The sequence below is a fragment of the Diabrotica undecimpunctata genome, chromosome 1, assembly GCF_040954645.1.
Source record: "Diabrotica undecimpunctata isolate CICGRU chromosome 1, icDiaUnde3, whole genome shotgun sequence".
Taxonomy (NCBI): Eukaryota; Metazoa; Arthropoda; class Insecta; order Coleoptera; family Chrysomelidae; genus Diabrotica; species Diabrotica undecimpunctata.
The window spans coordinates 43,257,687-43,273,519 of NC_092803.1; the positions used below are offsets into that span (position 1 = coordinate 43,257,687).

Here is a 15,833-nt window from a genome sequence, read left to right on the forward strand (position 1 = left end):
ATAAACAGGGAAACCACCGATGAAGAATATTAAAACGAGGCACCAACATAACAACGGCTAGGATGACAGAATAGAAAAAACTGTGTCTCAATACAAGAACAAGAGAAGTAATGTTTATCAATGAAGATAAATCAATATTAGCAAAACATGATGTAGAATACAAGCTGTTTATATTAATTCTGACATAAGCATACAATACGTGCCTAGTGCTAAATACTTATACAATTACCAATAGTTCCAAAAACTGATTAACTAAAAAAACGCTAATAAAAACCAAATTAGTATTAAATGGTGTGACATTTCTTGTTCCTACTGAGTGTAATAGCAAAGCAAAGACCTGCGGTGCGAGATACTCCTTAACGACGATAAGGATAATGTATCGGAAAGGTCGTGATCCCCCATTATCATATTTCAACATTAAACAGTTTCACATCGAAATAAACTCAAGCCCGAATAACAATACCAATACGATTGCTATTCTACGTCCTCGAGCTTTTACCATTTCCAGTTGCATCACACGATCTACTCGCTGGTGTTTTGAAAAAAAAAAAGATAACATCCAGTACGCTTTGAACAATATCTATATAAATCCAAGCCGGAGTATAGGCGGCAGTATTTCAAAATCAACTGAGAGATAAACGGACTTTTTTATTTAACTAATCGTTTCGTTGGTGCGAAGACAGTTTAGGCAGGTTGAAGAGGATACCCAGTAGATTATTAAGTGCTATCAAAAAAGTGACTATTTTTAGTGTTTTATCGCTTTTTACTATTTCCAAATTTGGAAAAGATGGCCGTTATTTCATCAAAACAGGTAAAATATATATATAGTATTTTTACTACTTTTTGTTCTTCTTTAATTAGTTTAAGGAATTTAAGGAATTCTAATTGTTTGTCAATATTTACAACTTCTTTGATTTGTAGATTCATTTATTCTTTTTATATTTAAAGTATATTTTGAGGTAGGTACATCTGTAAGGGAAAAATATTAATGTAATTCCAAGGAGGTAGTGTGGATGCTAAAATGCATAATTTAAAGAAAAATTTAATTTAATAATATTTATTGTTTACTTATACTACCAGATATTTATTTATTTATTTGCTAGTGGTTGTTTAATTTTAGATAATTTACATTATTGAATATCTTTTATCGCTAGTATGCTGTATAACGCTACTTGGTGTATTATTGTATGCACAAACCTAGAAACTTTTAGAAAAATAAAATTAAAGTTGAATATGACAGTATGGATATGGAATAAGATCTCTAAAGCGTTGAGGCCAAAGAGTAGGATATCTTTAAAAATTATCAGTTGTCTCATGTTGCGCTTCATGTATTTTTCTTGATGTGGTCCACAACACACTAATCTAGTGTCTGTTTCCAAACGAAAATATTGTATTAGGCCTATTACAAAATTGATAACACATAAAACGTTTTTTTTATACTGCAACTAAATATTTTGTGTTTTTCTATTACCGAATCTTAGTAATAACATTCCTGGAACTGCAAAAATAGTGTATATACCGCCAAACTAAAGGGTTTCAATCAGTAAAACGGTTTTTGCATTCTCAGAATTTCTATTAGCGGCATTAGAGTTTCATACCGTTTTTTAATTGATTTAAATTCATACCGTTTAACCGAAAATTTTGTAACGATAGAAATCAAATTAGGAATAATTCTGGCAATCAAGTGCTATTTTGGGTTGCGTAAATATATGGAAAGTAGTAACTTAAACCAGAAACATGCACCATCCCTAAAGGCAGATGAAAAGCTCTTGCTCATATTCGAACGAAGAATTCTGAGAGGAATATTCGGTGGCATCTATGAAAACGGTATTTGGAGTAGGAAATATCCTCCTCCTCTATCTTTTCTCCTTCGTAAGGGTGTAGTGGCGACATGTAATTTGTTTGTTGTTTTGCTTCGGAGAATGAGTAACCGGTCATGTCCCTTATTTGGTCCGACCATCGTACTGGAGTTCTTCCTCTGGATCTTTTACCCGCTACGTTTCCTTCAACTATCATTTGCTCCATGCCTTCTCTTCTTCTAGTTATATGTCCAAAATATCTCAGTATTTTTTGGTTGATAGTTGTGATGAGTCTAGTTTTTATGTTAGGTTCTGCTAAAATTGAGTTATTTGTGTGATGGGCGGTCCATGGTATGCGCAGCATTCTACGGTAGACCCACATTTCAAATGTCATTATACGTTTTGAATCGGCTTTTTTTTATTGTCCAAGTTTCTGAATCATAGTTGGCGATAGGAAATATCAATGCTCGAACAAGGCGTAATTTTGTGTTTTTTTTTTGCGTGATTTTTCCAAATTTTTGTAAGTTTGGCTATTGCCGATCTGGCCATTGTGATGCGTCGACGGATCTTGTCTTCGCATCCTCCATTGTTAATAATAACGGAGCCTAAGTAATTAAATTGCCTGACCATTTCGTAACCTGCCATGTATCTTATCTCTGCTTGGTTGTTTCTGATTCTATCGATGACCATCAATTTGGTAATTTGGTTTTCTGCATATTTATTTTCAAATCATATTCCGTACTTACCGTGCCTAGCCTATTCATAATTTGTTCTAGTTCTTCTGGTGTTGATATACAGCAGTGTCATCAGCATAACGTAGGTTTTTGATTTTTCTTCCTCCTATCGTTGCTCCATCTTGCCATTCCTCAAAAACTTGACGCATAATATGTTCACTATATATATTGAATAGAATAGGGGATGTTATGAATCCCTGTCGAACTCCAGATTTTAATTTGAAATTTTTCGAAACCACATTATTAACTCTTATATTAGCAGTATTATTTACATATAGTTTTTGTAATAAATAGATTAGATGTTCTGGCGTACTCATTTCTCTAAGTATATGCCACATTTTATCCTATTTTACGGTATCGAAGGCCTTGGAATAGCCAACAAAGCATAAATATGTTTCTATGTTTAACTCTCGAGATTTTTCGATAATTTAACGAATATTAAGAATATGTTCTCTTGTTCCTCTACCTGGGACGAATCCGCATTGTTCTTGGGGAATTTGTGGTAAAGTAATTGATTTTAGTCTTTCATTGATGATGGTTAAAAGTACTTTGCTCGCGTGTGATGTCAATGCTACTGTAAGGTAATTACTGCAATTTGTCGGTGAACCTTTATTATATATGGGAGTAAACGTGAGTTTACCCCAGTCATTTCCGGTATTCCAGATCTCATTGCAAATTCTAAGCATTACTTCCGTCCCTAATTCTCCCATTTCTTTGAATGTTTCAGCTGTTATTCCATCTTCTACTTCTGCTTTTCTGAATTTTATTTTTTTTTAATTTCTGATTTCAATATTTGAGGTTCTTTTTCATAATTTCTTTTCTCTATATTATTGTCTGGGTAATTGTTAGAGAATAGTATTTCGCAATACTGTTTCCACACCGTCTGGGTTTATTATGGTATTTCCACTATTATCTTTGATGATCTGTATCTGTGGTTTGAATTCTCTCGCTAGATACTTGACTTTTGAGAAAAGTTCTCTAGTTGTATAAGTTATACACATATGTTTTTAATATAATTATTTTTATCCCTTCTGCACAAGTGTTTTATAGTTGTAGTTATGGTGCATATCTCTATTTCTTTTTGTTTTGAATTTGATGCGCCGTTTCTAAGTTTTCGTCTATCTTCTACAAGATTGAGAGTCTTCAGTCATCCAATGTTTTTTCCTAGCTGTTTGTCTTTGGGATTAGTATTGTTGAGGGTTTCAGTGATCCATTTCTTTGTGTATTCCAACATTTTGTCAGGGTCTCCGGTAGTCACTGGTAGGTCAGCTTCTGCTAATGCTTCTCTAAACTTTTCCGGGTGTTTTGGAATCAATTTTTGTCTTTTATTTGTGATTGTTTTACTGTGTAACCTAATGCCAAATTCTGCCTGTAACATTTTGTGGTCGGAACTACAGTCTGCAGCTGGTTTTGTCTTCACGTTGATTATTGAGCTCCTCCATCGTTTGGTGACAAGAATATAATCTATTTGGTTCTTGTATGGCCAGGCGTTTATCTCATTCATTTCGCTCGCCTAAGCCATGATCACCCATCGTTACTTTCAAATGGTCATCTATTTTAGTTTTTCCTATTTTTGCATTCCAATCTCCTATTATCATCATTGGTTCTTTTTTAGGAATGTTAGATATGGTTTCATGTATCAGGTGGTATGTTTCTTCTACTATATCTTCTGTCGCTTCGGATGTTGGCATATATACCTGTATAATATGCATTTTTGGCTGGTTTAGCGTTTAGAGTAATTTTGATTATTCGATCATTTACTGGAAGGTATTTATATACATATTTTGCCCAACGTTTTTGAATTAATATTGCTACGCCTTTTTGTCCTGATTTGTTAGCACCTGACATGAAAACTTTGTAGTGAGTGGCCTCCCAATATCCTTGGCCTTTTCAGTGTGTCTCAGATATCCCACAGATATCTATCTTCTCCTTGATTAGTTCATTTTCTAATATATATAATTTACCTGTCTGTAGCGGCCCCCTAACATTCCATGTTGTGATGCGGTGTTTTTTACGTAATTTTGAGTTTGATCTTCCAGTATCCCATTTCGCAGATATTGCCTGGTCGTCCACAATCACCCTGCCCGGTCGCTCATTTCACACCATTCGACTCGGAATCGATATGGCGCCGGTTGCTAGCCAGATTTCAGAGCACAGAATTTTCTTGCTTAGTAGTCATTTTATAACGCTCTCTGGGAATATAATCAGGTGGTTTCTCGTTGCCTGCCTGATCGCAGTAGAAGATATATCACAAATACAAAAAGATATCTGTTGGTAAAGACGTGATATCTCTCATAAAAATATGAAGATTAAGATGAGCAGAACATCTAGCAAGATCACAGTAGAACAATCCTCCTAGACAAATCCTTATGACACGGCCGGTGGGAAGTAGACGAAGAGGCAGGCCAAAGGTTAGATTGAGAGATGGTGTAGACGAAGATGCTAGAAAAATAGGTGTAGCAAACTGGCAACGCTTATCAACGGATAGGGTTGATTGGTGAAATAGACTTGGATAGGTCGAGGCTCTACTCTAGCGCTGTAGTATTATTGATGTTGATAATGATTTTCATTTTCGCTTTTTACAAAAATATTAGCATTATTTATTTGCATCAGATGGTTGAAAATATTAAATTTAAATTTGAAATATACTATTTATATCTATAATATTGCTTAAAATGTTTGTTACATAACAAACTTGAAAACATAAAGAGAGGTATAAAACAAGGACGTAGTTTCAACCTAGTGTGATGGGTTACCCAATGAGTACCCCCATTGGATGTGAACTGTGAAAAACATGTTTTTTTGGAGGGTTTAAAGGTGCTTCGCTTAATTTTTGAATGTCCTGAAGAACTCTTATATATATATATATATATATATATATATATATATATATATATATATATATATATATATATATATATATATATATATATAACCTATAAAAAACCTTGATTGAATCTCTTTTGAACTCTTTAAAATGGAGAAAAATCCAAAATCCCTAAAACACAATTTTTTGGATTTTTTTATAGATGGCACCATACGGAAAAATCGGAAAAAATTCAGACATATAGTTTTTGATCAAATACACAAAATTTCGGTAGTTTCATCTACTTCTAGTGAAAAGCAAATGGTTTCCTGAATCTCAGATTCAATAACGTTACTCAAAATGTAACTAATTGATTCTATTAATTCACTCTGGATTGTTTTAGATACACCGCTAAATGTCTTCGAATCAAAAAGTAAATTAGAAAATACCAAATGTACCTATTTCTTATCTGTATTTCATAGCATTTTCACGTTGGGCATTATCTAATGAAACATAGATATTTTGTTTTCCAAATAAATCTAATTTAATCTAGCTGTACCGCTGTATGTATGATCTTTCGAAATATCATGTTTCTGTAAAGCCCTCAATAATTCCTTTAAATTATCGTAAACAGATTCACACCACGGATTTTGATGTTTGCCCCTATTTATCGAAAATAAAATGCAAGGCCAACAGAAAAGTTTGTTTTTTGTTTCACTCCCGGTAAGCAATGAGTACTTGCTGTACCAATTATCTGAAAATGATCTATTACTTCCCTTACCCCCCGCACTAATATTTATAAGCCGGGACATTTTAGGCAAAGGACGCCACTTATTTTTAATATCAATTTTTTCTTCGTATGGAATAGATGAAAACCCATTTTGCAAAATATAATTTACAATATTAGATTTATCAATACTTACAGTTTCTCCCATAGCTTGCATTTTTTAGGTTAATTTACCTGAATTTTTTTACACTTTAATTAAAAAAACTTTTATATATCAAAAAACCCTTTAACCTTTAACTATTTACGGCAGTGGTAACGTATCACAGTATTACTTTAGAAAATAAAAATAAATCCCAGAAAGAAAAGCCAGTCCGTGCACTCAATATCACTTCACTACTTAAGTTATTAAGTACTTATCCAGCCCAAAATAACATTTCATCCTGCGCTCGAAAGGTATAGTTTGCGGCCAATCCAAATGAGGCATCGGCAAATTTAAATTTGCCGTACTTGGCAATTAAATGCGTAAGGAGAGAAATATATGTTTGGTTGCTCATCAACTAATATTCCGTTGATTTTTACATGTATATCGTCAAGCTTGGGATCAGCTTGCCGAAGCCCCGAAACGTGTCTTTTTAAGAATTTACACAGGCGGATGGATGTCTCGGATTTCGGATCCTTAATTTGAAAATTGTCTTACGCAGGGATCACTTAACGCTCAAATTGGAGGAATTCTTTTAAAACCCATGAATAAAATTTAATCTGATTAGATCTATAAGATATTTTTTTTTATTTCATAGAAACAAATGACATCTACTTATTAACTGCCACAATTTATTATCGAAATACTGATTAAATTAAATATTAAAAAAAATCTATAATATCTATAAAGGTGTGGGTCGGCACTGCCGACCCTGACCGACCGCCACTGCACTCAACCTACGCGTAACTACGGATCTGTAAAAAATAGACAAGTCTTGAAAGCCTCAAATCTGCGTGTGAATTTTTTGAAATTTTTAAATTTATGGAATCCCACCTAAAAAAAAATAAAAACAACAAATTGACGTTTTTGGGGGTAGGGGCTGGAAGGAGGTAGGTGATGGTAAAAAAAATAAAAAAATGGAATTCTGTTAGTGAGGGCATTTTGCCTATCTTAACGGGGGATACCCTTTAAAGAAATGGTGTTAACTTTTGTGAAATGAAAGGAATATATTTTATGATCTGATTGTATTAAGTATATTTGTTTGCAAATTTTAATTAAGTTAAATAGTCGAAGTCTGTGTATAAACCTAAGTTGTTGTCTTACTTTGAAACGTTTTGTATTAATTAAAGTTCCTAGTTTTTTTTTCCAGCAAACGTTTAGGTTTTGTTTGATAGCTATTGTTTTATTGTTGTCACTTTGATAGTAAACTGGTCAATAATGGGTAATTCAACACCGACTGATATGCTAAACCTTTGGAGATGATCGAAAGAGGAAATCTTACAGTGATGTTTCCAACATGTTTGGTAAATTAAAGCTGATTATCCATTCTACTGTGATCCATTAGAGAGAAACTGATAAATATGTTAGAAGACGAGGTCAAGGCAGAAAATATAGTGTTGCAAACATTCTGAAACATAGGTGAAACAACAATTAAAACAAGAAACGAACTGAAACAAGTTCGTGGAACCATAATATGTGAATTTACATAAACTCAATTAATGGAAGCGAAAGTGTAAAAGGACAGTTTAATTTGACTCATTCAGTTATGTACTTGCAGTCTTAATATACGATAAGTAGATCGTACATTACTTACATTCTGCAACATCTCATACTTTTCGACCCACATGTTAGAGGAAAGTTGCTCTTTATACAAGACAATGGTCAGCCGTACACGGCTAGTTGTATAACTGAGTTTATAAAAGAAGTGGAAAGAATGGCCAATAATTATTATAGGCCTGAAACTGCTGTGGCAGGAGCATAAGCCGTTCGTTTATATGAGCTTTTCTGATCAGACTTCCACGAAGGATCATCTGAATTTTTCTATATTTGGTGTTCTCTTTCTTCACAGATTGTTTTTGCTGGATTACTAATTCCCCACCAGCACAATCAATCCCTTGTTATCAATGCTAATCGATTTAAAACGCATTTACGCACTGTACATATCTCTTATTTCATTGCCTATCTGTTATGTATTTGGTTAACAAATATATGTTAACAATAGGCTTGGAACTGAAGGTCTTGAAAATGTTTATGTTGACCTAAAGTAGATTAAACTTAATCATATTGTTTTTAATATCAGAGTATCTACGTAAACTGAAAGTAAATATTTTCATTCAATTTGGGGGTGTGTTGAACATGTCAGCACTTTTATGATGTTTTCATTTTTTTATGAACCTTGGCGTTCAGTTTAGAATATTTTTGATAGATTACAACATTTTTAGTTATTTTACAACTTTTGATGTTTTTTGCTCATTTTTTCTAATTTATTTTTTTCTTGGTTTCTTATGTACATCTTACTTTTGTCTTATTTTACCCTTTTCTTTAATCCCGATACACCTTCAGTCTTAAGGATCTTTTCTTCACTGACCTTTTTATGAGAGGTGGATCTTAGTTAAGAAATTTAAAGTCATAATTGAAAATCACCAACACGACAGTAAAATACAAAAAAAGATGGTATAGTAGGCGGTACAGTAAACTGGGGCGAAGTTTCATATAGACTACAAGCCCATGGGGCATTTTTAAGGGGTCATTTACCCAGCATGATTCACATATAAATCAATACTAGAATATGTAATAACAACTTTAGAAGCTATGCCGTCAATTTTTATTGGTACAGGTGGCTACACTGGTAAGGTAAACTCACCAGTCGAGTGAGGAAGGATATTTTGGTCAAACATTTTTGTACGGCATTTATAACTTATTTAGGTAATACAAAAATAATGACCTGCGACCTAATGCCGTACAAAAATATTGGTATCAGTAGCAGGGGCAATATTTGATTTTCCCTGCTACTGATGTTTGATACCTTTGATGTTTGACCAAAATACCCCCCTTTGATTGAGAAGTTTACCTTACCTTTGTAGCCACCTGTACCGATAAAAATTGACCACGCAATTTTCAAAGTTATTATTACATATTGTAATATTAATTTATATGTGATTCATGCTGCGTCAAATGACCTCTTAAAATTTCACATGGGCTTGTAGTCTAATACTGTGTTTTCTGTATTTTCAAAATTTAAATAATATTTTTAAAATTTAATAAATTAATTTTATTATTTATTTATTTATTTATTATTTATATTTTAAACAAATTATATAATATTAAAATTATTCAATAAATTATTATGTTTGCTCCTAACGCCATCTGCTAACGTATTAACAAAGTATACGTTGTTTACTTCTGACAGACCTGTCAAATTTAGATGAAATATTAAATTAATAATAAAATATAAATAAATATCATTTAATAGTAAATATAATTATTATATAAGGTAAATAAGATGTTTAAAAATAATAATTGTATTTCTATGATAGTATTTTAAAACGAGAAATGTCATAAAAATTTAAACAGATAATTCAATATTGTTAATAATCGGATGACATTTATGACTTTTAAATTGATGACAATCGTTGCGAATCAAATGTTTTATTGACAGATATTCTTTTAATTGTTTACTTCTCATTTAATGTCTGCATTTTATTATTTATTTTTCATACAGTTTTTAATTTTATACCTGCTTATAATAAATATGTGATGACTGGAAATAAAGTCATCGAAAGTAGTGAATCGCTACAAAAAAATCGCTACAGTAAAAGCTTCGCTCCAAAAACATATTGTAAAGTTTGGGGTTTCTCTTTGATGTACATATATTTTTAAAATATATTATTGGATGATGAAATTGATGTAATTCTTAAATCAGAATTCGGGGAAACATGTCCTTTATTGATTTACACAATATTAATATTTAGAACAATACTAATTATAACCAAAATTTGATAACGTCTGTCTACCAAAGACAAACTATAGATAAACACATTTTTCAATTCATTTTGTATTATCCAAATTTTCGAGTTATTCCTTAAGATAGTGGTAAAGTCCATTTCGGCGTTCTTGCCGTGTTCGTTATTACATCATTTGAAATAAATAAATACATGTAGAAAAATAAATAAATTTAAATTTGAAAATTTCAATATACCTACAAGTTTAAATGTAAGTAATATCTTTTACAGTAGAAAATAGAAAATGTTTTTTGCTGTTGGTAGTTACAGTTGCCGCGGAAGATGAAAACCATCCTAGCTATATGATAAGGAAATTAAAATAGAATATGAAGCGGCCGGTCTAAAACTGAATATGGCAAAATGTGCATGTGGCTAAAGGTTCCAAACCAAAGCCAAAATAAAAAAAGTGAATATCTAATAGTAGGCAATAACCAAACACGCGATTTAGATGCAGAAAATAAAAGTATCAAAGGGTGTAAAAACCTGCAATTATTTGGGGGCAATTTTCAATAAAAAAAGGTTTAGTGAAGATCAAATCAGAGCAAGAATAAAATAGGGGTAAAGCAATGACATGAGTGTTAAACTCTTTTTTCTGGCAAAAGTTAATCGAAAAAGAATAAAAAAAAAACGTATTAATAGAAGTAGGTATTGTATAATGTGTTACATGGTTATGGTTAGGAGGTTTGGGATGTTACTAAAGCTAAGGTTGAGTTTACCGAAAGTACAAGCTGATTATAGCCACAAATGTCAAACATGGAACAAAAAATTTAGGTTTAGCAGTATTGGCATGTTTGTATAATGTATATGCTGTATGCTTCAAATATAAAGAGATAAAGCTTTAGAAGTATATTTTGATTATATTATGTTATGAATTCTGCAATTTTTGATTTATATAAAACAAGAATGAGTAAATATTTGTTTCTTTAGAGATTAATTGCAGGTAATTATTAGAAATTTTTTTTGATAGATTTTTTGATTGATTTTTCCCTAATCTTTGATAGATTAGGGAATATATTTGGCAATCGTCAAATCAGCAGTTGCCAGATTGCAACAGATGTTTGCAATTAATCTCGAAAGAGACAAATATTTACTCGCTATTGTTTCATATAAATTAAAAATTGCAGAATTCATAAAATAGTATAATCAAAATGTACTCTTTAAAAGCTTTCGCTCTTTATATTTGAAGCACACAACATATTATGGATTATAAAAAGTTCTCAACACTGCCAAACCCAAATATTTTATTTCATAGTAAACATAAGCTGCTATATTCAGCTTGTACTTTCGGTAAACTGAACCAAAAACAAACTTATGACGACGGAGACTGACGTTTTAAGACGTTTTAAGTTTTTATCCGCTAATTCGGTTGTGATTAATAGAAAGTCAGAGATACATCATCCACAATTATACATAATACATATACACTACACAATACATAAAAATATAATATTATATTCATTTGAAAAGTTGCATTAGGGTTGCACTTTTGAGAGGACGCAATTTTATTTTTTGATCTTGGGGAGGGGAGGGGGGGTTAGGTTAGGTTAAGAATAAGGTTAAGATCAAGTTTGTGATGTCGCCATCCGAGTCCCATGGCCGCAATCTTGGAAAGAGTATTCACGCTATATACCGTAAACTAGCAACCTTACAGAAAATTTTAAGCTACGTTATTTGTAGCAAATTAAATTTTCGACAACTTTATTCGTACCACTTTTATTCGTAAAATGGAAAATAAAAAAGTTATAGAAAAAATACTCAAAATTTTGTGAACAAATTTTCTTTTGTGCCTTATAACTTTTTTCTGGTTATTTGACAATACAAAAACATCAGAGAAATATCTACAGTTTTTCAACGAATAATTTTCACTACAAATTTGTTTAATTTCATTAATTTCTCTGGGTTTTACAGCACTCCAAAGTTGATCGGGTTCAATACTTTAAGAATACGATAAAAACGAACCATTAGTCTCAGCTTTTTATTATATATTTTTTATTTATCATTTTGTTAACATACCTATGTTATTATTAGTTTATTAACGCCCTTTTTTGACCGACTACATAAATTAATACGAAAGCTGCGCTCTTCATCTTTAAAAACCATTTTAATTTTTATCGATTGGACACTCTGATCAAAAGCTATCGAATTTTTACCGTCGAGTTGATACTTACAAATTTTATTTAAAAAATTGATTTTGCACACGTACACACATTTAAAATCGTCGGTCGCTTTAAGCGTTGTTTCTGAGAGAACGGTTCATTGTACAGAAAAAGTTTTGATGCATGTTTTGGTTCAACGTTAGATCAGCTACATTTCTTATTTGAAACATTTTTGTCTACGACGTACAGATTCTTGGTAAATCGATGTTTTCCGTTCCCCCTGCCCCTTCGAGGGGACGGGGGTAGGAGTGGCAAACTTGTTTGCATCTTTGGTGGAGTCTCAAAATTTACATTCTCAGCAAAATTCAGTTTGTTCGTATGATTTTTAGAGGTTCAGTGACATTTTCATTCCTGACGACTGCGCCTGGTATATTGTTTTCTAGGTATATATAAATCGTTGCAGGTATCACAATTTTACGAACCATATCTTGGTTACCGTTATTCCTAGAATATTTTGCAATATACTATTTTAAAGTATATTCTTTTTTATTTGGTAATACATATACCTAAATGTACAAGAAAAAAGTTAATAATGAGAAATTTTAAAAATAGCCGTAAAAGATAGCAAAAATCGTTTTGTCGAAAAGTAGAAAAAATAGAAAGTTTTGAATAACCGTATCTTGCTTAAAATTAGTCCCAGAACCGTCTAAATTAGACCATTTTAAAGATAATTGATTTTTATTTTAAGTAAATGCACCACTGCTTATACCTAAAACTGCGTAGAAAAAAGTAAAAAAGTAAGGAAAAATAGGAAAATGCCCAAAAAATTTAGTGAGTGGCAAACTTTGCAAAATGTTATCTGGGATACTTGAAATCCTAAATACTTTTACCAAATGTCATTTTGAAGAAGTTTTTTATCTGTAAAGCAATGCCTATACCTATAACTCAGTGGAAAAAAGTTATGGGGCAAAAAGAAAAATAGCGTGTCTGTTTTTTGCTTCGTTTTTTGAATATATTTTTGTCAAAAAAAAAACTATTTTTGACTTTAAGGTGACATTTGAACAGGAAATTTAATTTTGGACAAATTTTTTGTAGATTTAAATGATGTACGAAAACTACATAGAATTAATGTAAATGCACCCCTAGTGCAATTCACCCCTTTCTCAAAAACGCACCTCTTTAAATGGTAGCACTCTAACGGTATTTTTTTATATTTGGGGGTCAATTGGGTTAGGGTCCAATTAGCAATATTTTTTTGAACATGATAGCCTCTTAGAAACACAGATATAAAAGAAAATAATGACCATGATACGAAAACCTTAATTGATCACGAAGAATGAATTATTCTGTAGAAAGAAAGAAATTTAGTGGATCTGCGCATCGAAGATACATTATTTGTTTTCAAATGATAAATTGTTTCGAAACCAGCTTTTTAAAAGTATAATGCTTGTGTGGGAAAATTGCAAAATTTTAATCAAAACATAATTTTCCATAGTGTTGAATTTTAAATGACTTGAGGATCATTATCTAGTAAATTCATAATATTTTGAATTGTTAATATGCGCTAAATAATAACAATGAACAATTGGAATTTTATAAATCTAAGTCACTGAAAACTTCAATTGATGTACAATGTAATAGCTATCTTGATAAAGAGGCATGATACTGTCAAATTTAAGTTAAGTTTAAGTTAAGATAAGCAAAAATCGAAGTGAGGTTGAATAATTGCATTAAAAAAGTATAATTTTTTAGAAATATTTTTTAATATATAATTAAAATGCTCATTAAAAGTCAATAAATTATCCAATTGAAAAGCAAGGTACTTAATTATTGTGATGATTTCTATTTTATCACTGCCAATTTGAAGATTAATAGTATTTATATCAATATTTGAATATTTATATTTAGTTGTTATTATAAGATTGAATTTAGATTCTAAGATTGAATCAAAACATGCAAGTAGGGTGTCATCTGCAAACAAATTAAAGAAATCACATTTAACAAACAAGTTTATATCATTTAAATAGAATATGAACAAAAGGGGTCCTAAAACACTACCTTGAGGTATCCCAATATTAACACCAATTTCAGAAGAAGTAATATCAATCCTCACTTGTTGCTTTCTATCCAATAAGTAATATTTAAACCATTTAAGAACATTTTCTCCAATACCATAGCCTTCTAATTTAGTGAGAAGTATATTACGATCAATAGTTTCAAAATCTCTTTTTAAATCAAGAAATACTACCACCGCATAATTATCATTATCCAATTCAGACTTGAATTTACAAAGTGAAAGTTGTAGTGCAGTTTTACAGGAATGCTTTTCTAATCAGTCAGCTTTTCACACGAAACACTGACTCAGGTCAGGTGAATTCCTTAAGATTTCATTTTTATCAACGTGATCCATGACTTGATCATATATTACCAACTCTAATAATTTCTCAATGGGCGGAAGCTTAGACAAGGAAAGAGAGAGGACATGTAACACTCATTTAATAAACCTCCGAAAAGTGAAGCCAGTTTCGATGTGACCGCCATGTTTTGGAGCCTGTACGTTGCCCATTACTACCTCTGGCAGGGTTAACAGGTCTACTGATTTTTCAGAAGATCTACTGATTTCAACTTCAATTTACTGATTTACTGAAACATTATATCGATCTACTAAAAAATATGTAATGATCAAAATCATGTTCAAAAAGGAATCATTATGCCAGTGTTCAATTATAAATTTTGAAAAAAAATCTATTTATTGATATATATCCATTATTCTCAATCTATTGAAGAAATAAAATATGACCTGACAAACTTTCTGGTGTCGGTTTAGGCTACAGTCATTATTGTTCTGGAGCTATTTTCTTGTGGCATTTTAAAGTAATTACTATTTAAATGGGAATAAGCCACAATTAAAGGTTAAAGTACGTTTATTGGCGTTTCAATTTCCACTTCGGAAATTGTTCTCAAAATACAAACATTAGTGTGTAAAATACAATAATAAATACAATTAGTCAATTCCATACGATTACGTGTCCCCTCTCTTTCCTTGTCTAAGGGCAGAAGTATATTTGTAGGTCTAAATGAATCCGTCTTAATAGTATTATTAACATTTGGTATTTAAACAACTGTACTGATTTTTAATAAACTTTTAAATAAATTTTTATACATGACATATATAGCATTTTTAATATATTTATGACATATATAGCCGTACATTAGGATGGGACTAGTTGTAAATTAAAATATTCAAATTTAAAAATATATTTATAAAAATTTTTTTATAAAAATTGGTAGGTACCCCTTTTTGAAGCGGGGACCTACATATTCGTATTCAGCTAAAAATTTTACATAAGATACTCGTAGAATAGTTTTTTAACTATCCACCCTTCCATGAATACAAAAAGATACCCTGCTGCTGGACTACACATCTTTGTCTGGTGATTCTACTGTAATTTGTACGTTGTCAAATGTCGTAACTGAATTCTATATTTTCGTGTATGTTTTTTTCGTTCTTTAGAGAAGCATTTGTTAAAGTCTTAACATATCACTAATAATCCCTTATTATTTTGTTACAAATATTAATAAAACATAACAAATTTATTCTATTTATTTTCGATATATCTCAGCTCAAATAAAACGAGTTTTTTGTTTAGTCCGTTTTCAGTTGAGACTCCCAAAACAAGTTGTTTCTGT

General features: G+C 31.3%; 1 protein-coding gene across 1 annotated transcript in view; it reads left to right on the top strand.

Annotated features, from left to right (window-relative positions):
- Window positions 1-340: 340 nt before the first annotated feature.
- The window catches only part of Bcat (Branched chain amino acid transaminase), a 70,019-nt gene continuing 54,526 nt past the window's right edge, over window positions 341-15,833 (top strand). The window contains exon 1 of the mRNA XM_072541889.1: window positions 341-811. Within this exon, the coding sequence (XP_072397990.1) occupies window positions 788-811 (24 nt within the window). The 5' untranslated portion in view covers window positions 341-787. The remainder of the gene's footprint in view (window positions 812-15,833) is intronic.